The 25,627-nt window shown below is 45.8% G+C and overlaps 1 protein-coding gene across 2 annotated transcripts in view; it reads right to left on the minus strand.

Moving 5' to 3' along the window:
• The window catches only part of TTC39C (tetratricopeptide repeat domain 39C), a 106,706-nt gene extending 86,307 nt beyond the window's left edge, over positions 1-20,399 (minus strand). Inside the window, exon 1 of one of the 2 annotated variants that reach the window (XM_082698713.1) lies at positions 20,116-20,399. In XM_082698713.1, the coding sequence (XP_082554839.1) occupies positions 20,116-20,279 (164 nt within the window). In that variant the 5' untranslated portion in view covers positions 20,280-20,399. The remainder of the gene's footprint in view (positions 1-20,115) is intronic. The other variant, XM_082698714.1, reaches the window with a different exon arrangement.
• Between the last annotated feature and the right edge of the window lie 5,228 nt (positions 20,400-25,627).

Consider the following 25,627-nt stretch of genomic DNA (forward strand, 5'->3'; position numbering starts at 1 on the left):
AAACCTCTCACCTATATTATCACAGTCTGGACAGCCCCCACATGGTCTACAACGACGACTGCTACCTCACTTGTTTTCTGACCTCCAGATTTAGTGTATGCCCCAGAATTAGTTTTCTAAAACAAAATCCTGTCACTCTTCTGCTCAAAAACTATCAATGGCTCCCTATTGCCCAAGAGGCAGGGCTAAAATTCAATGGTTCCACCTACTTTACTAGCATCAGCTTCCAACACTGCTTTTAATACAGGTCTCTATGTGTGGCTAGGGAGCACCCCCCCCCCCCCCCCCGGGTATGAAGCATGCTGAGTCAGAGGCTACTCCTCATCTGAGGGCCCCAGGCTACTTCCCTCCTTATCCTAAGGCACCTCCCCTGACACTTCCCTAATTCCAGGGCCCTGGCTTCAAATTCTACCCTACCAAGTGAGTGGACTTAAAAAACGATCCGCCTCTGAGTGGCTCAGTGGGTTAAAGCCTCTGCCTTCAGCTCAGGTCATGATCCCAGGGTCCTGGAATCAAGTGCCCCCCAACCCCCGCCCCACATCAGGCTCCTAGCTCAGCAGGGAGCCTGCTTCTCCCTCTGCCTGCTCTGCCTGCCTCTCCCACATCCTTGTGCTGACAAATAAGTAAAATCTTCAAAAAAAAAAAAAAAAAAAAAGACTGAACAACACATTCAACATAATACCAGAAGGCAACCAAAATAGGGATAAGTGAAATTATCCTTAGTCACATATAACACAATCATATGTGTAGAAAATCCCCAAAATACCACAAAAATGTTAGAATAAAATTCTGCAAAGTATCAGGATACTGAATCAACACATAAAAGTCAGTTGCATATCTATATATTAACAATGAACAATCTGAAAAGGAAATTACAAAAATAATTCCACTTACCATAGCATCAGAAAGAATAAAATATTTAGGAATAAACTTAACCAAGGAGGTTAGGACTTCCATACTAAAACCTACAAAACATCCTAAAAGAAACTGAAGGCAACCAGGTAATGGAAAGGCATCCTTCATCATGAATTATATTGCTGAGATGTCAATACCACCCAAAGCTATCTACAGATTCCATGCAATCTCCATTAAAATCCCAATGATGTTTTTCAAACAGAAAATTTCACCTTAAAATTCACAAGGGGGGCACCTGGGTGGCTCTGTGGGTTAAAGCCTCTGCCTTCAGCTCAGGTCATGATCTCAGGGTCCTGGGATCCAGCCCCACATCGGGCTCTCTGCTCAGCAATAAGCCTGCTTCCCACCTCCCCACCCCCGCCTGCCTCTCTGCCTACTTGTGATCTCTGTCTGTTAAATAAATAATATATATATATATATATATATATATATATATATATATATATATATTTTAATTTCACACAAAAAAAGTCAGTGGATCCTGAATAGCCAAAATGATCTGGAAAAAGAATAAAGCTGGAGGTCTCATACTGCTGATTCCAAAACTTACTACAAAGCTACAATAATCAAAACAATATGGTACTGGCACAATGATAGACCTATAGACTGCTGGAATAAAACACACCAGAAATAAACCCTCCTGTATATGATCGAGTGATTTGCAACAAGCGTGACAAAACCATTCAATCAGAAACGAGTCTTTTCAAGAATCAATACTGGGAAAAACTAGATAGTTACATGCAAAAAAAAAAAAAACGGAAAAAAAAAGTAGTTGAATGGCTTACCTTACACCATACATAAAAATTAACTCAAATTGGATATAAGTTTAAGAGCTAAAACTATAAAACTCTTAGGGAAGAAAAACACTGGGAGAAAGCTACATATCATTAGATTTGGCAAGGATTTCTAGGATGTAAACAGCAAAAACACAGATGATTAAACAAAAAATAAACCAACTATGACAAAATTAAATATTCCTCCATCAAAGGCCACTATCAACGGAGTGAAAAGGCAACTGGAACCCACTGATTAGGAGAAAATGCTTGCAAATCATAGCTGGTAAGGATTAATATCCAGAATATACAAAGAATTCCTATAATTCAACAAAAAAAAACAAACAGCTGGATTAAAAAATGGGCAAAGGACTTGAATAGATATTTCACCAAAGGAGATGTACAAGTGACCAACAAACACTTGAAAGGAAGCTCAAACATCAGAATCATTAGGGAAATGCAAATTAAAGCTACAAAATGAGATACCACCTTACACCCATTAAGATGGCTATTACCAAAAAAAGAAAGAACAAGTGTTGGCAAAGATGCAGAGAACTTAGAGTCCTTGTGCACTGTTGGTGGGGATGTGAAATGGTGCAGCCACTACGAAAAACAGCACGGCCATTTCTAGAAATAGAATTATCGTATGATTCAGAAATTCTACTTCTGAGTGTATACCCAAAAGAACAAATCAGGACCTCAAACCCATGTTCGCATGTCCATATTTTAGCAGCATTATTCACGATAAAGGTAGAGGCAGCCCAAGTGTCCATCAATAGATGGATACACAAAATGTGGTACATACCTAGGCCATACATATATATAAAATGTAGTACACACACACAGTAGAATTTTTTTTTTAAAGATTTTATTTATTTACCTAACAGAGCACACAAGGAGGGGGAGCAGCAGGCAGAGGGAGAAGCAGGCCCCCTGCTGAGCAAGGAGCACGATGCAGGACTCAATCCCAGGACCCTAGGATCATGACCTGAGCCGGAGGCAGACGCTTAACCGCTGAGCCGCCCATGCAAACCCATACAATGGAATATTATTCAACCTTAAAGAGTAAGGAAATCCGGATGCATGCTACAACATGGAGGATCCTTGAGGATATTATGCTAAGTGAAATAAGCCAGTCACAAAACAATAAATACTGTATGATTCCATTTACACAAGGTACCTAAAGTAGTCAAATTCAGGGAGAATAGAAGTAGAATGGTGGCTACTGGGGGTGAGGGGAGAAGGAACAGGGAGTTAGTGTTTAATGGATACAGAGTTTCAGTTTAGAAGATGAAAAAAGTTCTAAAGATGGACTGTGGTTACAGTTGTACAAGATAATTATACTTAATACCACTAAGTTATACACTTTAAAGATAGGAAAAAAATTACCATTTTAACCAAGTTTCATAATTATAGAATAATTTTAAGGGGCACCTGGGTGGCTCAGTGGGTTAAAGCCTCTGCCTTCAGCTCGGGTCATGATCCTGGGATTCTGGGATCGAGCCCCACATTGGGCTCTCTGCCCGGTGGGGAGCCTGCTTCCTCCTCTCTCTCTGCCTGCCTCTCTGCCTACTTGTGATTTCTGTCTGTCAAATAAATAAATAAAATCTTAAAGAAAAAAAAAAGAATAATTTTAAAACATTTAAAATGTTACAAATATATACAGAAATGAAAAAAAAACAGCAAAACCAATTTAACAGGCTATAAATTACTTCTTTGTAAAAACCTATAAAGAATATCTCAACAGCACTTGCCTTCTTGTCATGTAACTTCTGATGCACATTGAGCTTTTTTTTTTTTTTTAAAGATTTTATTTATTTTACTTGACAGCGAGAGAGATCACAAGTAGGCAGAGAGGCAGGCAGAGACAGAGGGGGAAGCAGGCTCCCCGCTGAGCAGAGGGCCCGATGCAGGGCTCCATCCCAGGACACTGAGATCACGACCCGAGCCGAAGGCAGCGGCTCAATCCACTGAGCTACCCAGGCGCCCCCACATTGAGCTTTTTTGCTGTGCCTTGGTGAGTTGTCCTACTCCTAAGTGTGAATGAACGTCCAACATTTTAGTCTTTGGTGTGTAATACCTGAGCCTTTAATGTGAAACTTTTTGCCTGCATCACCAACTCTGGGACATCTTCATCTTTCTCCTTCCATCACTCTCTTCCTTTGTGTTGGTAAGAATGCCTTCACTAGGGGCACCTGGGTGGCTCAGTTGGTTAAGCAGCAGCCTTCAGCTCAGGTCATGACCCCTGGGGTCCTGGGATAGGCCCTGCATCGGGTTCCCTGCTCAGCTTCTCCCTCTTCCTCTGTCCCTCCCCACTGCTCCTGCTCTATCTCAAATAAACAAAATCTTAATTAAAAAAAAAAAAAAAAAAAAAAAAAAACAGAAAGAATGCCTTCACCGGGTGCCCACGGCTGCACGTGTCCTCTCTTGAAAGGGGTCAGGGACATTCTCACATTAGCTTTTCCTTCTAGAGCTCCATTTATGTTTGATCCACATTTCAACTCCAACTTCATCACTTTTTGCTACTCTTTCATCGTTGTTGGGCAATTCCCTTTTCGGGTTATCCATTTTAGTAAAATATCATGTGGGTTTATCACTAGGAGATGAAAAGTCCACGCGAGGACCTATTCTTCGGTAATTGTGGGAACCGAGGATCACAGGCAGACTCTGAAAGAAGTGACGTGGTAGCTGATCGTGAGGTGTGTCTGTCACACCTGTGACGACGGGCGGGCTGTGGAGATAAGCAGCTTATAATACCATCACTCAGTTCTAACACAGACCCAACTGAAATCTGAACCCTGTTCCTTGGTCTTCTTTAACTCAACTCTGGTAACGGAAACCCATGCATATCAAAACCAAACAAAGCAAATGCTATTTCTGTATAATTACAAACCGAGAGAAGAAGACCAGAGGAAAGGAAGAAGATTCTTAGAGAACCTTGGAGAATCTGAAAGACGACTACGGTGGTTAAAGATCAAAGAGGAAGGAAAGAGTGCCACACTCAAGAGAAGGCTCTAGAAGGATACCACTGGCCAAAGCACCAATACGCTAAACAAAGGTTAATATGGATTCTAAAGCTTAATACCAAAACCACTATCAATTTAAAGCTACTTTACTTTTCCATGTGTAAAGTGTCCTATGAAAAAAGGAGCTAGGAGTCGACTTTGCAGCTTGAGCTTACTTCGCTTTGTACAGCTATAGCCTATAAGGAACACAACAAAATATTTTAAAAATATAAGAAAATAAAAACGTCAGTCTGTAGATGGTTAAGGCACAAACCACGCAGAGCCAAGCCACACTAGAGCTCCTGTCAGAGGTTCTGGTCCTAACCCTGAGCAGGGGTAGGCTGTAGTAGTTTCCTGGGGCTGCTGTAACAAGTCACCACAAACCCGGTGGCTTAAAATGATAGAAATTTCTCTCTCCCAGTTCTGGAGGCCAGAAGCCTGAACTCGGGTTCACTGGGTTGAAGTAAGCTACAGGCAAGGCTGCACCCTACAGCCCCCCAAGGCTTTAGGGGAGAATCCATTCCCTGACTACTCCAGCTTCCAATGACTGCTGCCTCCCTGGGCTTAGGGTGGCCACCAACTCCAATCTTAAGACCAGCATCTCCAAATTTTTCTCCCCGCTCCCGTTTTCATGCTGCCTTCTGTGTGAAAAATCTCCCCTTGCCTCCCTCTTGCAAGGATATGCATGAGTGTATCAATGTCATCTGGTGAACCGGAGATCCACCTGGACGGTCTTCCCATCTTAAGCTTTAACTTCTCACACCTGCAAAGACTTCCTCTTGGAGGCTGCTAGATTAGGTAACACTCTGAGGTTCCAGGGACTCAGACATGGGTAGTCTTTTTTCTTTTTCTTTAATTTAAATTCAATTAATTAACATATAATATATTACTGGTTTCAGAGGTAGAGGGCAGCGGCTCCTCAGTCTTACATAATACCCAGGGCTCATTACATCATGTGCCCTCCTTAATCAGACCTACGTATTCTTTGGGGGAATATTTTTCAGCCGACCACAGAGGCAACATAGTTAAACTCACACATTGAAAAAATCACCATGGTGGGGGAGGAGGAGGAACAGGGGATATAATGAAGATAGCTGGGCTACTGCAGTGATCCGAGCCAGAGGTGGCTTGGACTAACTAGGTGGTTGGTGGTAGAGGTGGGGATGAAGAGAAGTGAATGGAAAGAGATACTCAGACATGAAGGTGAGTAAGAGGGAGGCGTCACAAGGGCCTCCTAGACTTCTGGCGTGCATGAGCTTGTTCCAAGTGGTGCCGTGCACTGAGCCTGGGAGCACCAGTAGGCCGAACATGTAAGGGACCATCAAGCTTAAGAAGGGACGTGCAAGGAGCTGGGTAATGCTACAGACAGTAACAAGAAAGTTTCTTTTTGAGGAAGCGAGGGAAATAGCATACTCTGGGGAGGGGGCCAGATCTTCCACTCAATCTTTTTAACTTGGGCTCTGTGAGCCTTTATGTGGTCACAGACAAAGGGATAACCCTACCAGTTATCCTCAGGGCCTTGGAGAGAATTGGGATTAAGAAAGAAATGTGCATGACACAGTGCACATTAACAGGAAGCACTGATCACACACTTGATTACCACTGGCTGATTACCACCTGATTATCATTCTCTGTTGCTCTCTGCCTACACGGCAGTAATGCAAAGACCAAGACTTGTATGATTACAAGACTGTAATACATCTAACTTTATTCTGATTCCTCTCTAGCTTTGCTAATTCATAGTCACTTATTGCTCAAGGTCTGATGCTCATTTAGGGTTACTGATACATTCTGAAAATAATTCTTCAGGCTAAATAAAGTCAACTTTTTTTAGTTTTCCTAATTTTGTCATTAATGTGTGTCGAATATCTTCCTAACTCATTAGTATTGGTTCCTGCTCTATCTTATCAAACAATTCAACCATGTCCATGCTATACCAATAGAGATCACCCAGACACATTTTATCAATTACCAAAAAAGCCTTCCCAACCAATCCTGCATCAGGGGTTATTCTTAAAGTAACAAAATTGTTTTATTTTCTCATCTTTAAGTTATAATACGGTCCCTTTATTATATGTGGCAATAATCCACAAACTGCATGAATACTTCAATTGAAGATTAAACACACTCAGCTGTTTTTACGAGCAATTCAAACACTATTTTACGTAATCAAATTTTAAAATCTTTTTATTTTATTTTATTTATTTATTTGACAGACAGAGATCACAAGTAGGCAGAGAAGCAGGCAGAGAGAGAGGAGGAAGCAGGCTCCCCGCTGAGCAGAGAACCTGACGCGGGGCTCGATCCGAGGACCCTGGGACCATGACCTGAGCCGAAGGCAGAGGCTTTAACCCACTGAGCCACCCAGGTGCCCTGTAATCAGAAATTTTAGATTTCTCTATTAAGAGACATTTCAAAGTCAAACTAGAGACTTACTCTTCATAATAAAGTTCTAGTAAACTAGTTCTTATTAAACAACTCTGAACTTATATAAAAATGTGGGCCGCTCACCAAGGCAACTATATCTTCCTTCAGTTTTTAGTAGAGCCATTGGTCAAGAAAACTTCATTTGTCTTTTCTTCATCATTCCTAAGCATTCTTAACTATAAATTTAGGCTTGCACAGAAAGCTCTCTGATGAGGTCTGGTTTTATTTTACTCAGATAAAACTCAACATTCTTCTATGAAGAGAGAAAAGCTCACAGTTTTCAAGTTAGACTCAACTACTCTCTCTTATCAGCCAAGTCCAGATCTGAGATGCCAACACAAGGGCTACGGAGAAACACACAAACCATTCTCTCATTTCTTGCCCTTTTTATAATAGCAATGTCACTAGAACAAGAATCTCTAAGCATTCCAACACGACAGGTCTTGACAGTTGGCTAAATGACTTTAGACAGCCATTTCCCCTCTCCCATGGCCCTTTCTTTTTTTCTGTGCTACTTCAAGAGGAATAATTTCTAGCTCAATGTGTAATTTTGATAATTCAAAGTAATGAGTGTCTTGTCAATCATCAGTCCGAAAGCCATTTAGATGTAGGTGGTTGACAGCTGAAGCAAATGGCGTTCCAAATCGAAACAAAACTTTCCTGGGCAATTAAACTGACAGACCTTGCTATAATGTGGAGGGGAAAGGCAGAAACCCAATTACTCCAACGGCTGCAAAAAAAGCAGCCCCATTCTTGCCTTGAACAGTTCAAGAGTCACAAGTATGCAGGCGACTTCAACCTGTTTCTTATAGACATAAAGAGGGCGAGCATAATTTACAAGATGCAAAGGGAAAGTCCTTTCTTGCAACAGAGATCAAAGGCAATACATAATTTGAGATTTTGCAATTCAGTGTTTAGCATGGGGGGTGGGGAGCACTTGAAGGCTTGACAGTGACTCATTATACCAGGAACAATCCTAAAGAGGTCATGAAGCATGATCTTCGTTTAATCCAATTGTTTCTCAAAACCCGAATCTCTGTCATTTAGCAAATTCAGCTTGGATTCGGATACAAAACATCATTTTCCCTCATTTCCTGTCCTGTTAGGATAGCACCACAATTTTTACTTGTGATAAAGGGAAAATGATACAGACGTTTACAAAATCTATTAATCTGGTGACGGTTACTTTACGGGATGAAAATCCCCACGGAGTCAAAACTTGGGGGGCTGCTGCAGAGGAAGCAAGAAAGCACAATGTCAAGGCAAAAGGCCTCTATCGACATGGTGAGATGGCCAGAGCAGCAAAGGCAGATAGTGCCACAAACTGTCAGAGCTCAGAGACGCGCATCACGGTCAGACTCCAGGTCTCCCCGAGCCGCACCCAGTGAGGAACAGGATGGGGCGATCGAGCACGTAGGGACAGGCTCAACTGACATGTATTATGGGATGCAGCTGACATCGCAGTGGAGGATGGGACCCGGGAGAACACTCCATCCGTATATCGAGGCACCTTATCTACATGGCACACCACTAAATGGTACATGTGTTTCCTACTCGCTGCTTCTAAGTACAATGGAACAGAAAACCATCATGAAGCACTCTGCCCTACTTCCTCCCCCTTGAGAAGAATCACTTCTGTGGTCTCCCTGGCCATGAAACTTCGGGGTAACTGCACCCTGACTTGTGGGGATTTGGCGCTTCTCTGTGTGTGTGTGTGAGTGACCTACTTAGCAAAAAGCTTGTTCACTTCCTAGGAAGGATGTGAACCACAGACCAGTTTAGACCTGGAGATTAAACATTAGGAAAACCTGGGTGGGGACGGAGCAGACAGAGTAGGGCTCTGAAATAGAGTCACCTAAGGCTGGAAAGGCACAGGTCCTGCAAGCTGGCCCCACTGTAAAGGGGTTTCTGGGGTTCTGCAAGCCCACATGGAGAGAGGCAGAAAAACCAGCACTAGGATCCCTTCCTAGATCGCTCTGGGCCCTAGAAACAGGTGTGTGTGTGTACACACAAGTGGAAAAGCGGGTGGGTAAGCGCAGTCACCCCAGGGGCCCAGCACTGGAGGAACCCCACCCCTGGGCTCTGCCCTGGCACCTGTGGTCACAGAAGCAATGGAGGCCCTGCCTTCTCCACCACGCTCCTCCAGCGGCAGCCATACTGGCCGGGGCAGCCCCTCTTCGGCTGTCAGCGGAGAGACCTCAGCCCTGCACTGCTCCCTGCAGCCCCAGGATGCCAGTAGCAAAGCCCAAACCTCATCTCAAGCTCAGCCACTGCAGCTCAGCGCCTCTCCACGGAGGGGTTTTGGGAATCCATGGGGCAATCTGGGGCTGCGGCAATGACAGCAGCGCAAGGGGCGGTGGATGTGAGGCCGCCGGAAATGTGGGAGAGGCCCGCACAGGGTGCCATGTCCCGCACAACCCCTGAACCTACTTCCATGGGCACAAGAAGTACAAAGTCACGCGGCACGGTTTAAATAGGAGATTCGGTCACAATTTTAGAGAATTATGTCACCAGCAGAAGCACCACGTGTGGCCCTGGGGCTGCCAGCCAGCGACAGCTACCCCAGCCTGAGTGTGTGGCTACCACGGGCCAAAACAGAGCAGGGATGCTGAGCACTCCTGTAAGCGTCCTGAAAGCCGAGCAGTTCTGAAGAGCCAGGAAATCCTGGATTCCAAATATTTTTGTCAATATATTTCATTTTTCCCATCCTGTATGAAGAATCTGTCATACAGGTGCCTGGGTGGCTCAGTGGGTTAAAGCCTCTGCCTTCAGCTCAGGTCATGATCTCAGGGTGCTGGGATCGAGTCCCACATTGGGCTCTCTGCTCAGCAAGGAGCCTGCTTCCCCCGCTCTCTCTCTGCCTGCCTCTCTGCCTACTTGTGATCTCTGTCCAATAAATAAATAAAATCTTAAAAAAAAAAAATCTGTCACACGCTGAGATTTATCGCAAAGACTACATAAATGATTTGGGGTTTTATCCTTATTTTTCCATCCTACTCCAACACAGTCCTCAGGGGAAGCCCATCACCCCCACCCCAACTTCCCTGTAAGCTTTTTAATTCATCCTCTAATCCTGGACTTCTGTTAAAGGTCTTGTCTTCAAAGTGCGTGACTTGGCGAGGGATTTAAAGACAGGAGACCTATTTTCTAAGACACATTGTCAGCACACATCCCATGTCCTAATGCAGGAAACTATTTATTCAGATGCTACCCTGACACAGGCAGCCCGGCTCATTGCAAAACTGTCACCCTTCCTCATTTGCTCGACTTCAGCAGTGTTTGGCCTTGGCGTATTAGCCCAGCTTCAATTACGGTATTTTCCCCCCTTTCTCTTAGCATATACAGAGAAGTCTGGTCTATTACTTCTTTGATTTCAAACTTTACCCACTCTCTCGTTTTTCTTTTTTTGTTTTTTGTTTAAGATTTGAATTTATTTATTATTTGACAGAGAAAGAGAGTGAGAGAAGGAACATAAGCAGGGGGAATGGGAGAGAGAGAAGTGGGCTTCCCACAGAGCAGGGAGCCCAATGCGGGGCTCGATCCCAGGACCAGGGATCATGAACCTGAGCCAAAGGCAGACGCTTAACGACTCAGCCACCCAGGTGCCCCTCTCATTTTTCTACTATGGAATGGCTTCTGAACTTTTCTTAAATCCAAATGTATTCATCACAAACAGGTGCCAGCACTCCATCATCTGATGAAGGCATAGTGAGCATTTTGAAACATATGTAGTTTATGCTTTTTTTACTTCTCCTTTATAATATGGACCTTTAAGACATTGGGTGAACAGGTCACCTGTCAATTTTACTTTAGGATCATAGGAGGGGAATTATAACACAGTTCTTATAAAAAGGAGGCATTAGATCTGATACAGTGGAGAGCCCCTGCTCTAGAACGTTTCCCTTCCCAGCCACCAGGTTCTTCCCAAGACAGTTCTTCCTGAAATTCAGGACAGGGGTTTTGGGGTAGGGAAGCTGGAGTTCTGCCTTCTCATGCCATAGAGGCAAGTAACACCAAAACACAGCATGCCACCACCACCACCCAGGGGCAGCCCAGAGCCTTGCAGGCGACTGATAAAACATCACAAAGACTGGCTAGTTAGGCTAGGCCACCTCTCAAGCACACAAGACACTGAGCACGGGACAGAGCACGCCAAGGACTACGATCCCCAGAGCTGCCACTGCTTGGCCGAGCACAGCTGACACCTGAGGTCACTTCAGAATCAGGAGACTTCATCAGAGCCCTCCGCATTCCCTTTGATTGCCCCTGCCAGGACGAGTGTGTGCTCAGAGGCAGCTCTGCTCCCCACTGCGCCCACACTCAGCACTGGGCAGCCCGGATGCACCGAAGGCAAGAGGCTGGAAGGCCAGACGGGTGTTCTGTGACCTGGTTCTGAGATGCAGAGCGTCAACTCAGGGGGCATGCTGGAGCACCTCCACGGGGTCAGGGCACATCAGGGCGGGAGCAAGGATGAATAATCAAGTTTTCCAAGCTCCTAAAGGGCACTGCCCCGGGCTATACTTGCTGACTGGCAAATAAAGGGGTGCTGATATGCCCCTAAGACCCCTTGGACCTCACGTTACTCCAGCGACCTCTGAAAGGCCAGGAACCTCAGATCGAGATGTGCACCGATCTCTACAATCTCAGCTCGCGCATAAGGACAGGCGACCGTGGAAACACTGTGCAGACTTCACCAGTGCTGGAGAAAGGGACAGAAAGAGCCTGCAGGGCCACTGAGGTCTCCTACCACCTTGGATCAGTCAGAACAAGTCAGCTTATACAAAATACCCCAGCATGATGGTGGGGAGGGGACAAAGGAGGAGTCGGGGAAGCAGACACGTCAGACATCCTATGCCAAGCCGGGACCCTTATCCTATAGAAGACTCAGAGCCACAAAGTGCCAAAAGCTCTGGGAGTCTCATTCTCTGGAGACAGACTCCCCGGTGGGCTTGAGGGTGTGGTCTGCATATTGCTGTCCTCCCGGCCTCAAAATGGCTTTAGCAGCACACAGGCCAACCGCTCATACTGTAGAAGTTACAGAAGAACGACGGTATCGTGTAGTGGGGAAACACACACAGACTCTGGAGTCTGATGGTCTTGGGTCGCACCCCGCAATTCCATTTCCCCATGTGACCTTGGACAGGTCGTTCAACATAACTGTGCCTCCCCCCAACGCGTGAGGGGGAGATAACAAGAGCACCCGGTCACAGAGCTGCAGCAGGATAAAATAAAGATTCACGTCCCAGGAGCGCTGGCACGCGGCCCGGCATCCAGTAAGCACCAACTACTATTTACCGCGAAGGGCTTATTTGGAGGTATATTAGGAAAAGTCAGCTACCCAAGCCAGTGATTTCAACAGCTATTACAGCTGTGGACAAGACTAAGTGAAAAAGTGACTGTTTCTGAGGTAGACTGAAAGATAGTTAAGCAATAGCACCTTGAAGGACCTGCTTCTATCTTAGGTGTCCCAAACATGGCAGACGCTGTGTAGGGGTTTTCTCTGTAATAACGGATCACCTTCCTGTAAGACAGGAGTAACTACCTGTTATATATATATATTTCTTGTGTTCTGAAATCCTCGAGCAAGAAGGAGATAGAGAAAGCAACCCCAGCTGAGGAAAAGGACTAAGACAGCAAACCATCAACCACCTTTACACACAAAACAAACAAAAAGACCCTATTTCAATCTCCAAATCAGATGCCAGGAAGTCAGGACTTTCTCTTCTGTGGCAGCAAATTTATGGGTAGTTTTATACAAAAATATGTTTTTGTAACTATGTATGGTGAGGGATGTCAACTAGACTCAGTGTGGTGATTATTTCACAATAGATACAAATCATTTATGTTGCACACCTGAAACTAACATCTATGTCAATTACATTAAAAAAAAGTGGAGGGGGAGCCTGAGTGGCTCAGTGGGTTAAAGCCTCTGCCTTTGGCTCAGGTCATGGTCTCAGGGTCCTGGGATCGAGCCCCACATCGGGCTCTCTGCTCAGCCGGGAGCCTGCTTCCCCTGCTCTCTCTCTGCCTGTCTTCATGCCTACTTGTGATCTCTGTCAATAAATAAAATCTTAAAAACAAACAAACAAAAAAACACCATGCAGGCAAAGTCACTCAAAAACCAGGATGCATCTCTCCCATAATAAAAAGGCTTTCAGTGGTGACTATATACCCAGGTTTGCCCACAAAGGCAATTCAATCCCAAATTGGACCTATGTACTGGCTGCAGAGCACACTAAGAATTCGGGAAACAGAGTCAGTGGTGGAAAAGGTATAAGGCAGATTTGGGTCCCCCCCGCCCCCACCCAACCACAGCCCTGGCACGAGGCAATTTTGAAATAACAGGAAAATTCTTTGCTACACAGCCGTCTACTTACTGTATGTCCTTTATACTTCCCAAGCCCTTCTCAGCGTTAGCCTTTTGAAAGTCCCACTGTTTTTGCTGGGGAAGGACAGTGACCATGGCAAGGAGCCCAGGGTACAAAAAATGGGCCTACAAGAGCCTGAGCAAAAAGGCCTACGCCTCTGAAATATGATGATGTATTTGGGGATCTCCAAGTGGTTTCGTGTAACTAGAACAGGAAGTGTTCTATGCTTCAGTACTCATGCACTCTTCCTTTATGCCTTCTTACCTTCACCCAAACTTCATTTCACTCAGTACAAGTCCTCTAACTAGGGTAGGGACGAATCTCCCAGAACTACCTGTTAATGGAGCACGCAGGACCCAGAGCACACAGATTCTTCTAAGTGTTCATATCTAACTTTTTGGGCTTGGGGGTGGGTGCGCGCACACACACACACACACACACACACACACACACACACACACACCCTGCAGTATACATACTCATTTTTCCTGTTAATTTCCCATACATAAACTCTCTAATTAGTCTACAGGCAGTTGCATTTTTAAAAGGATCCCAATTAAACAAAATGAATCTTTAATGAATATTTAATCAGGACTTTTCCAGAAGCGCAATGATTGGGGGGGGGGGGAATAGGAGCTTTTTTTTTTTTTTAAATACACACAGCCCTAAGTTGAGAAGGATGCAAAAAGGCAACAGAGGCGCTTCCTGTCTTTCCTGCCAGTTCTCTTACATCATTTCTGCTTTTCATTGCTTCTCCTTTTCTTCCATTTCTGCACCAGTGGACTCTCCAGAAACTCCAGCAGCAAGACAAACATGCTGCTATGTAGGAAGAGCCAGACATGCAGAAAAGACAGGCGGCCTACAAGCTCTTCCCATCCTCTCAAGCACCTGCCACAGCTTTGGGCAAAGAAGCTCAGGGTACCTATCGGTCCAGGTCTCTTACACAGGACTTTTGAGTTTTTCCAGCCAGAACTCTGGTTTGTATCAGGGGTCAATGATTTTTTTTTCTGCAAAGGACCAGAGAGTAAATATTTTAGGCTCTGTAGGCTACATGGTCTGTCACAGCTATTCATTACTGTTGCTGTATTGCATAACAGCCACAGAAAAGACAAAATCAAGTGACTGTGTCCCAATAAAACTTTATTTACAAGAACAGCCGGCCAGATCTGGCCCGGAGGCCACCGCCAGCAATCCCTGGATTATACAGAGCCAGCTCTATGACAAGACCGGCTCTGTAATCGACATGCTCACAAATGAGACGCAGGTCATAAGGCTTTGTCATATAAGCATTAATTGTGTTAAAGGATTTAGGATCCATACTTTCATTTTAAACATAAACATATTACCAACCATGAATTTTTCTTGCCTTTTGTTTTTAATAAATTTTGGCCATCTTTATCATTTAAAATGTTAAAGAAAAACAAAACCCATATAATACCAACTATTTACCAATTCTATAGCAAATCTATATTTATCCTCAATGAACATGCTTTAGAGCCACTACAGGCTTCCTGTTTAAGCGGACAGTGATTTTTTAATATGACTTTTTAATAACACCTACAGCCAGAAATTGGTGGTAGTGTTGGCAGGGGAAGAACGGCCTTTTAAGGTCAGAAAGAACACCAGGAGTTAAAGCAGGAGGAGATGATGGAGGCACCAGGCAGAGGAGGGAGATAAACGTCCAGCCTGGGAAAGAAGGACAACATAGTTCAGTTTGGCCAGGAGCTCCCGAGGTCTCCGGTCTTCCAGCTCAATGTGCTTCCCCTCTCCCGCTAGTTCTCCAATTAAAACTATTGCAAGTCAAAAAGAGAAAAAGGCACCGAGAGTGAATTATGGACATGAGGGCCACAGTGAGGAACATCACGGTGAGGAACGCGGTGGTCACACAACATGAGCTGACTGGACGACCAGCAGCAAATAACCCCAGAACCCAGAGCTCTCAGGAAACACGGACCAACCAGAGATCCGAAACAATGCCAAGTGCGGAACCAGCCATCCAACAGGACAATGTAATCACACCAAATGGTTTGCAGCGTTCACCCATTTCACAGCTCCATGTGGGTTTTCCACGGTTTCCTGGACTTCACTTCCACCTGCCACAAACTCCTCCCAACTCCTCCCCTATCGTGATGCCCAGGCAGCATTTCCTCCACAAAAGTTTCCTTCCTGTTGAGTTAGTCCTCCTGCTCTCCACTCCCACAGGTCACAGCGGGACACAGGAAACATCTCCTGTTCCTCACACCCCTGCCAATTGTACCTACACCACAGCACCTGAAATCCAGGGCATGTTCCTTGTGCATGTAATGATCCCCTATTTTATCGTGTGTCCAAATACCTAAAGCTCTGAGTCTCTGTCACACTCATGGAACATCATTTGGGGGCCAGGGGCAGAGGGGGAGTGAGCACTGCTGCTTTAGATCACTAAGCCCAAAGACCAACAACAGGAATTTGATTTCAGGTAGTCAGTATCATGAAGGTACCAAGTTGTGACCTTCAGCTCAAAGCAGAAAGGCTCCACAGTAGCATGCATCTGTCTCAATCTCTGGGAACACATCCCCAAGTGCATGATGGGGTCTCAGTACCAACAATAGGGCACCTTGTTACATTATTACTGCAGTACACAATAGAAGTGACAGTTACATTCTGAAATCCCAACTAAGGAGCCTCTTACAGCTCAAAAGAAAGACTCTGCTGTGCATATATTTCTAATTCCTATATGTCGGGTATCTAAAAGACACAATCCAGGCTTTTCATTAATCCAGAATGTCCTTCATAATAGGTTTCTATAAAGTAACCATTTCTCCTCATTCCACAGCTGTTGATGAAACTTTTATCACGCTAGTGAGGCGGCATGAGAAAATGACCTTCTTGCTTTAATACAAATGTTATTGTTACACAAGATGCAAAATAGGTTTCTACTGTTAAACCAGGAGGATAAGCTTCTGGAAGGTTTACTCCTAGGGAAAGGATGGTCTTCTGTGACAAAAGAATCCTAAGAAAGGAGAAAACCAAACAGCTTTCTCTTCTGTAAACAGAGCAGAGAAGTGTTCCTAGAATACTTATAATAAAGTCACTAACTTTTCCAGCAAGCCATTCAACTCTGGAACACAAGACACTTTTCCCAGTACAGAACAGGATCTAAATCTTTCATACGCTCTATGTGAGGTTTTCCCAGTACAGAACAGGATCTAAATCTTTCATACGCTCTATGTGAGGTTTTCCCAGTACAGAAAGGATCTAAATCTTTCATACGCTCTATGTGAGGTTAACCTTAAATATAAAAGCTACCTGCACACAGGATGTTTCTCCCTTCTGCTCAAACTATGCCATAAAGAAGCAAGCACAATAGTGGGGAAGGCATCAGGTATGCAGCTAGCTAGCATTTACTGAGGTTTTACGTCGTGCCAGCTACCACGGAGTCTTTCTTTTAATCCTAATAATCACATTAAGATCTACACTACTCCCATCTTATAAGCGAGGAAGCAAATTTTGAGTAACCAAAGTCAGCAGCCACAAAAAGTAGAACTACGATTGTAAGCCTGGTTACAGGATCCTGGTCCACAGCCGCACCTCTACACAACCATGCCTACCAAAATATGGATCAGCAGCACACCTGGGAGGTGGCAAGAATGCCAGGCCATCCCACATCACAAACAAATTAGATGGATCAAGGGAGAGCTCATGGCATAATGCTACCACTTCTCCCCCTTAAGAAAGTCTGAATTACTGGTAAATAAGGTCAGAAGGCAAATCCTAAAATACAGTGATCCTTGAACAGTGTGGGGGTCAGAGGCACCAACCATATGCAACTTTTGACTCCCCAAAAACTTAACTGCTAGTGGTCAACTGTTGACCAGAAGCCTTACTGAAAATATTTTATTGTGTCACATACTATATTCCTATAATAAAGTAAACTAGAGGAAAATTTGTTAAGAAATCACAAGGAAGAGAACCCTGAGTGGCTCAATCAGTTAAGCATCTGCCTTCGGCTCAGTTCACGATCCCAGGGTCCTGGGATCAAGCCCCACATCGGGTTCTTTGCTCAGTGGGGAACCTGCTTCTTTGCTTGCTGTTTACCCTGTTTGTGCTCTCCCTGTCTGACAAATAAATTCTTCAAAAAAAAAAAAAAAAAATCACAAGGAAGCAAAAATACATTTACAGTACTATTAAAAAAATCCACATGAAAGTAAATCCATGCTGTTCAAACCCATGTTGGTCAAGGGTCAACTGTATAATAATTTTAGTGAGACTAGCAGAATGAGATAATGAAAACAGCCCTGACTTAGATCCGCTAAACTTGTGTCCTGGTCCATGCTGAACATGGAGACTCAAGCCCCTCCTGATAAAATTGTATAATACAGCTCACCCTTTTGTTGTCACCAGAATAGTGAGAATAAAAGCGATAATATGCCAGCACTGTGCCAGGCAGAACACAGATACTACAATAGTTTATTTCATTTTTTATTTTCAAAACACAAGTAGGGGCACCGGGGTGGGGGCGGGGGCGGCGCTCAGGCCAGTTGAGTGGCAAACTCTTGATTTCAGCTCAGGCTGTGTGATCTCAGGGTCGTGGAACTTGGGTGCCCTGGCTCAGTGAGGAGTCTGCTTCTCTCCTTCTCCCTCTGCCCTTCCCCCTGCCTGTCCGTTCTCTCTAAAATAAAATGAATCTTTAAAACACATACACACGTAGATAGCTCCTGTCTATACTATAAATCCTCCCTGGACACCTCCCCCTTCTCTACCCTCAACATACCCACAGAGAAACTCCTTTTAGGTACATCTGTTTCTGTGAGAACATCATTCTATCGCTCATAATCTGTCCGCTTTTAACAGCACTTACGATTGCCTATTTAACAGTATTTTTGCCTTATTTCAGGCTTTCAATATACAGAAATCACAAGGTACTATTTAAGTACATGAAAGCAGTTTAGAAAAAAATATTAAAACAAGTAATATAGCAATTCAAAAGAAGTATTGAAATAGACAAGCACTGTATTTTGATCAGCAACTCAAGAGTATATTTGACTCAGGCTTTCTCCAGTCTTCTCTCATACAACATAAACTGGTAATCTAAAATAATAATAATGGGGCGCCTGGGTGGCTCCGTGGGTTAAAGCCTCTGCCTTTGGCTCAGGTCATGATCCCAGGGTCCTGGAGTCAAAGCCCCGCATCTGGCTCTCTGCACAGCAGGAAGCCTGCTTCCTCCTCTCTCTCTCTCTGCCTGCCTCTCTGCCTACTTGTGATCTGTCAAATAAATAAATAAATAAATAAAATCTTTCACAAATAAATAATAATAATAATTAGCACTGTACCAAACACTCATGTCTGCTTTTCTTCAGGAGGTACATTCTCAGACTGAAATCAGCTTGGTAGCTTTTAAAAACAAAGTAGACTGAGTAAAGCTAAGAGGTTTCCACTTTCAGTTTTTGTGATTTTTTTTAACAAAAAAACTTATTTAAGAGTAAACTGTCTATAGTGAAGAGTTCATAGTTCGGAGATATTGTTTTGCCACTGAAAAGCGAAAGCTCCAACCATAGAACCAGCAATCTTTGAAGTCGGAGTAAGTCAGGCGTCTCTACCTCCCCCCATCCCTCTCATTTCCTTACAGACTGTGGCTCTTGATCACAGATGCACAACGGTCCCTTCATTCCTACCAAACCACCCAGGTCTGAAAAAGTGTGAAGCATGTGTCCCTTAGCCACCTACAGGGAAGTTGCTAATCAACACCCTGGAGACGCCTCACCACTGGAAGGACAAATCACAAACTCCGTTTCCTAAACCAGAAAGCAGATGCTTCTGGTCCCCAGTGAAACTGAAGGCTCCTCCCACTCACAGAAGAACGTTAACCAGGTTTCAGTTCTTTCGATTCATTTTTTTAAAAAGACGCATTTTTTAAAAAGCAATTAACTGAGCACACGTGTCCTTCCTTCCCCCCTTACATATATTTACAGTCCCTCCATTTTCTTCAAGTTAGGTCCATGTACGTCCACTCGCTCGAAAGGCATTAAGAACTCATTTGGAGGACTGAGTTCTAGAAGACAGGCCGAGAGAGAGGTGAGCAAGCCGAGTTCGGCTGAGTTTTCTTTTTCATTCCCGCACTACCAGGCAATTACGCATGTGTTTCCAAACAAGAAAAGCGTTTGGAATGCACAACGATGCAAAGTAATGCGAGGCACAAGAAATGGGCACGATGCAGCTGGTGTGCTCCGTGTCACAAAGGCTGCTTGGGCACAGCACTGCGAGTCTGAGGCTTCCAGCTGCCTCCCATCGCATCCGGTCCCAGGTCCCCAAACCCAACGGGCTCCGGACGGGTGAGAGGGAAGCGGACAAGCACTGGGCGCCCCTCTCGGGGGGGCGAAAAAGTGAGGGGAGACGGCGGGGAGGACGGGTAGCGGGTCCCGCGGAGCCAAAGGACAACAGCACGGGGCTGGAAGGGGGCGATGTGACAAAGGCGCAGAAACGCCGGCTGCAGCGCAGGCCGAGGGAGGCGACCTGGGCACGGGGGCCAGGGATCAGGGACCGACGGGAGGGGTAGGTGGCTGCTGGGGCCCGCGGCAGACCGCGGCGCGTGAGCCGGCCCGGAGGGGCGCGTGGCCGGGGCGGGGGGTAGCAGGGCGCGTCCGTCACCTGTATTGTTTGAAAAGCTGGTCCGACTCCCTGAAGCCGTTGTTGAGCAGCATGTTGATGCCAGCCAGAGCCAGCTCCGCGTCCTGCAGGGGCGCCGCCGCCGCCGCCGCCGCCGCTTCTCCGTCGTCCTGCCGCCGCGGCCGCTGCTGCTCCGAGCCCGCCATGGGCGCGCGAGGCTGTGCGCAGGGCCGAGGCGAGGTCGGGCGGCAGCTGCTGCGGCCCCCGCGCGCCCGGAGCCCGGCTCTACCTGCCCCGAGCGGCGCGCTACCGAGCGGGGCGGGGGAGGGGTTGGGCGGGCCGGGGCGGGCCGGGAGGGGGGTGGAGCCGGGCGGGCTGCAGCGCGGCGGGGGACGTGAGCGCCCAGGCCGCCACCTCCCGCCGCGGCGGGGATTACTCAGCAGCCGCCCGCCCGCCTCCTTCTCCCGCTCCCTCCGAGACGCCCCCCTCGCGCGGGCACCCAAGTGGAATCCGTTTCCGGGTGTCTCTCACCCCGCCGAGCCGGGGCCCGAGCGGCCGCCGCCCCTGCTGCCTGCAGCCCCGCGCGCCGCACCAGTCCCTCCCGGCCCGGGTCCCCACCCCGCCGCCCTGGGCCGGCGCGCCGAGCCTGCTCGGACAGGACACTCGCGAGGCACCGAGGCCCAGACTCTGGACTCTTTCCTCCGAAAGAGCCGAACCCGGGGGTCAGCGGAGAAACAAGCGGGCTTGAAAGGGGGACAGAGAACGCCGCCCGGAGCGCAGCGAGAGCGCGCGGCTGGATACCACCTGGCCGCACGATACCCTGACAGGCAACGCCTGAAACCCAGAGCCACCTGCGCCGGCGACCCCGAACTTTATCCCGACCTGGGGGCCGACCCCCCGAGCCCAAGATAGCCAATCCCCGAGGAGGTGGGACGAGGGGGCGGGGCCCGAGGGCACCTGCGGGACAGCTGCGGGAGCCCAGCGTGGAGGAGGAATTGGATCGGAGAGAATCCGGGATCCTGGTACGCACCCTTTCCGGCCGCCACCAACATTTGTGCCCCATGGGGCAAGAGGACAAATGGAGGCCAAAGTGACATATACTTAAATATTTAAAGTTTATAAATTAAGCTCTTCAAGTGTTTTCTTATATTACCCTGACAATTACACTTTCATGCCAATGAAACAGAAAATAAGTATAAAGCTATGGTTTATTACATGACCGAGTATAAGGAAAATGTCAAAGATGACCAAACTCAGTCATTGTTGCATATGTCTGACTGTTCTAATGATGGGCTGGTAATGTCTGCGTGGGTAACACTATGGAGACAATTCACAAGTGATTTTTATGTTTTTCCATAAATTTATATTTTCACCTTTATTTTAGCAAAATCACTAAATCCGTTGTGACAATCAAGACTAATGTCAGATCAGACCACCTTTCTTAAGTCACTGTCGTTCTTAGAGTGTGTGTTTTTTTTTTTAATTTTTAATAAACATATATTTTTATCCCCAGGGGTACAGGTCTGTGAATCGCCAGGTTTACACACTTCACAGCACTTAGAGTGTGTTTTTTTAAATTGCAGTTTGGAGAAATGGCTCCGCTGAAGCACTTAGAACTGAAACTGTTTTTAAAAATTAAAAAGCTGTTTTGCATTGGAGATTCACCCGTTCACATACAGCATTATAACGAGGTCCATATGATAAATTGACACAGAAAATACTTCAAAAATAATTTTATTTCATCATACAAGTTGCTATCACTCATTGTGTGATTTGTGCCATCCCTTACAAGAATATCTAAACCCATGTAGTATTTCCAACATTCATATATTTAAGAGTAATGTGAATTGCTGTCATTCCTTAGCTGTCATTTGTCAGAACACCATGCTAATTCTCTGAGTACATCTGGAGCCACAAATTAGAACATCAAAAGAAGCAAGAAAAGGGATGATTCTCACCTCTCAGAAACAATACCACATGAATCACTACATTCATGTGATCTGAGAGGATCTGAAAGGTTTGCCAGGTTTCTTATCCAAGTACTCTTGGATGTAAAATAGTGTTAGATTCAAATATACTAATAATAAATAAAAAAGATTCCAGTATCAGCAGTGCCACAGATCTACATGGCATTCATAGGCTGTAACCTCTGTTTTTCAGATATTGAGCAAGAGGTAAGCTGCATTGCCTTCAGGTCTGAACAATGTTCATCGTGAGAATGAGTGTTCAGGGTTCTAAATTCCCTGAAGCCAGCCCCAAGTGCCAGATCCTGAGTGACAGAGGTGTCCTTGTGTTCGTTAACAAATTTATGTGTCTGTCTTTCTCTTAGGTACAGTACTGGCCATGGGACTCTTGCCAGAAAGTGTTCCCTGGTCACACATTGCCAGTGCTGACAACATGCCCAGTATATAAGCTTTCTGAACTTTGGATCTGTGGAACCATCTACCCTTAATCCTGAAACAATCTAGTCAATAAGGGAGAGAAGCCAAGAGGGCAATACCAAACCTAGCACAGAGCCTGTACCTCACCTCTCCCCACACACCTGGAGAAGGCAGCCAAGCCCAGTTCTCCATGTCTCTGACAAGGGGAGTCAAGGAATTGATGGCCCCGTGGGCATTAACAAGTTGGATCTGGGACCCTGCAGCTCAGAATGGGGGGTGGGGTAGGGAGAGATAAGCAAAATCAAAGCAATCTGTCTCAGAAACCTAGCACAAATGCTTACACAGACTTAGTGAAATTTAGCTGTTGAGCAATTGGGGCAAGATCCAGTGCACTTGCCCAGCACCCCATAATAGGCGATATGGATAGAGGCTGACTCTGCCATGTAATTTACACCAGATATGTACCGAATTGGATCCAGCCAAGTGCCACAATTAGATTAGCAGCAGCATCTTGAATGGACATTTTCAAATATTTGCTCTGCAACGAGGGATTCAAAGAGGATTCAAAAACGGGACTCACAACCCAGAAGTGAGGCAACACATGACCCAGTAATTAGACCTGTGACAGCTGTAGTTGACCAAGTTTCACCTGGTAGGCAGGGAATGAAGGCTGCCGGTGTTTTCTTCCCTAGATAACAACGGCAGATAATGATGGCTGTTTAAGAGGTCATGGTATATATTACTTATAAAAGGAAGGAAAAATCTAGATTACCAACACATTAGGGTGCCATACACCTGAAATGGTGAGATTCTCAGCACCCGTTCGTAACACTAAGGCACTCTTCAGTGCCCTTGGCCACAGGCTAATAGGATTTACCCAGTGTTCCCTTTGGCAGGAGGAAGGAGCAAAGAAGAAGGAAGGACAGGGAGAGGAAAAGCTCTCAGATGGAGGGAAAAAATGATTTCCTTTCTACATACCTCTTGTGGTATGTATCAGTATTTTGTGGTTCCTCATGAAATTTCATTGTGAAAATGAAACGCCAAGTCTAAATATTTATGAAAAGTTGTAGGTGTGTCTTATTTTTTACATGGTAGATTTTTCCTAAGTTAAGCCATCTTGGTTACAAATAACAAAAAAACAAAAAACAAAAAAACAAACAAAAATATCTGATCCAAATGGCCCAGAAAAGCAAATGTATTAGTTCACCAAGGGGACTTCCCCAAAGGAGGCTGGGCCAGGGCTGCAAAACTGTGAGTTGGATCCAGTTTCTCCAACTTTCCACCCCAGAGTTCTGCCACTTTGGTGCTTGGTTGGTCTATTCTTAGGGCCTTCTGTTCTGGTACCCAAACAGCTAGAAGTTTCCTGGGGCTACCTGCTTGCTTTTTCACATGCAGTAGCAAGGCATTACATTTTCAACACTTAATCCCAAATCCCCTAATTGAATCTCATTGGCTTTCAGGTGCTTTTTTTTTTTTTTTTTTTTAATTTGAGAGAGACAGAGCAGGGGGGCAGGCCAGAGAGGAAGGGAGAGAAGCAGACTCCCAGCTGAGCCTAGGCTGTTCCAGAACCCTGAGATCATGACCTAAGCCAAAATCAAGAGTACAAAGTTCTACCCAACAGAGCCACCCACGTGCCCCCAGGTGCTCATACTTGAACCAATCAATCTGGTTATAAGGAGGGGGTTCACTATGACTGCATTAAGCCAATCAGAGCCTGGTCCCGGATCTGGGAAGTGGAACCAATTCCCCTGACTGGGAAATTCTAGGTGCACTAAGAAAAGGAAGGTAGGAAATGGATGTCAGAGGGACAGCAAGCAACATTTCCTACTCTTGTCTTCCTAAACATGTTTTGAGGGTTTGGAATGGCTTTTTAAATGCATTTAGAGAATATGCTACCTTAAGAAATCTTGTTTTATGTGGTTAGGTCATATTAACATTTTTTAGGAATGCTGGTAACCATGCCTTGATGTATCTTTCTGGAAACCGGCACCATCCGTTGAAATAAATATAGGTTCCCAGAATGTCTGGAACTCTAAAATGGGGGAGGGCCGGGAAATTAATGTCACTGCATTTTCATGGTATGCTAGCATTGCTATCAAACTCAGCCCTGTCACTCTACTGAGGGTGAGGGAAGATTGAGTTAACGGCTTTTAATTAGAAGGCACATCAGGGCAAGGGTTGGCATGTAAAACTGTAGAGCAGGCTCCTTCCTTTTCTATTCACAGGTGGGCCTCGGACTGACCTCTGCGGAGAGGAGCACATGGTGGGCGGAAGGGAATCCAGCTGGCTGTTTCTCCAGCAGGTGGATGCCTCCAACAGGATAGACCACAGTGGGGACCACAAAGCAGGAGCTATATCCCCTTTAAGATTGGATGCCTTCTCGTCTGCTTTTCCCCAAACCGAATACCCAATGGACACTATATAGGTTTGAGCAGGTGTTTATTAGAGTTGAGATCATGGCTCTGCTGCTGTAGAGGTTGGGGGCACAGCCGGGGAAGGCATCGTATCCTTCCTCCAGCGGCTCAGCTCCCTGGGGTAGCTCAGACAAGGAGGCCTCCTGCCCAAGTTGGGACTGCAAGGTGTTTGAGTGGGAGTTCAGCTCCTCTCTCGGTCTTCACAGAGTTTTTCTCTTTCCCTCTTTTTCTCCCTTCCCATTCCTTTATGTTTCCTTCTGCATCCCCTGCCTTTAACCTGCCTCCTTGTTCTTCACTGACAGTTGCTGCTCCCTGGGTCTATAGCTCTCCTTGCTGCTTGCAGAAATAATCAAGTCTCCCTCTCCCTTAGTACCTTTTCATGATTTGCACACTTTACAGCCTCCGGTCCACGTCTGTGACTTCTCTGTCCACTGATTGCTACTCCGTAAAGGAAGAAGTAATCTCTGCTTTCAAGGTCTTGGGTTGGCTGAGTCCCTGGAGTGGGACAAATGTACTCTGGGCCTGTGGAGGAGGGCAAGGAGAGGTATCAAAAAGAGGTTTCATTTAGTACACTGGTGGACTTTCTCCTGGCATATCTGAAACCAAACTTACTGGAGTGCCTGAGTGGCTCAGTGGGTTAAGCATCTGCCTTTGGCTCAGGTCATGATCCCAGAATCCTGGGATCAAGCCCCACATTGATATCCCTGCTCAGTGGGGATTCTGCTTCCCCCTCTCCTTCTGTCCCTTTCCCTGTTCACA

The sequence above is a fragment of the Mustela nivalis genome (assembly GCF_964662115.1).
Source record: "Mustela nivalis genome assembly, chromosome: 14".
NCBI classification, from domain to species: domain Eukaryota; kingdom Metazoa; phylum Chordata; class Mammalia; order Carnivora; family Mustelidae; genus Mustela; species Mustela nivalis.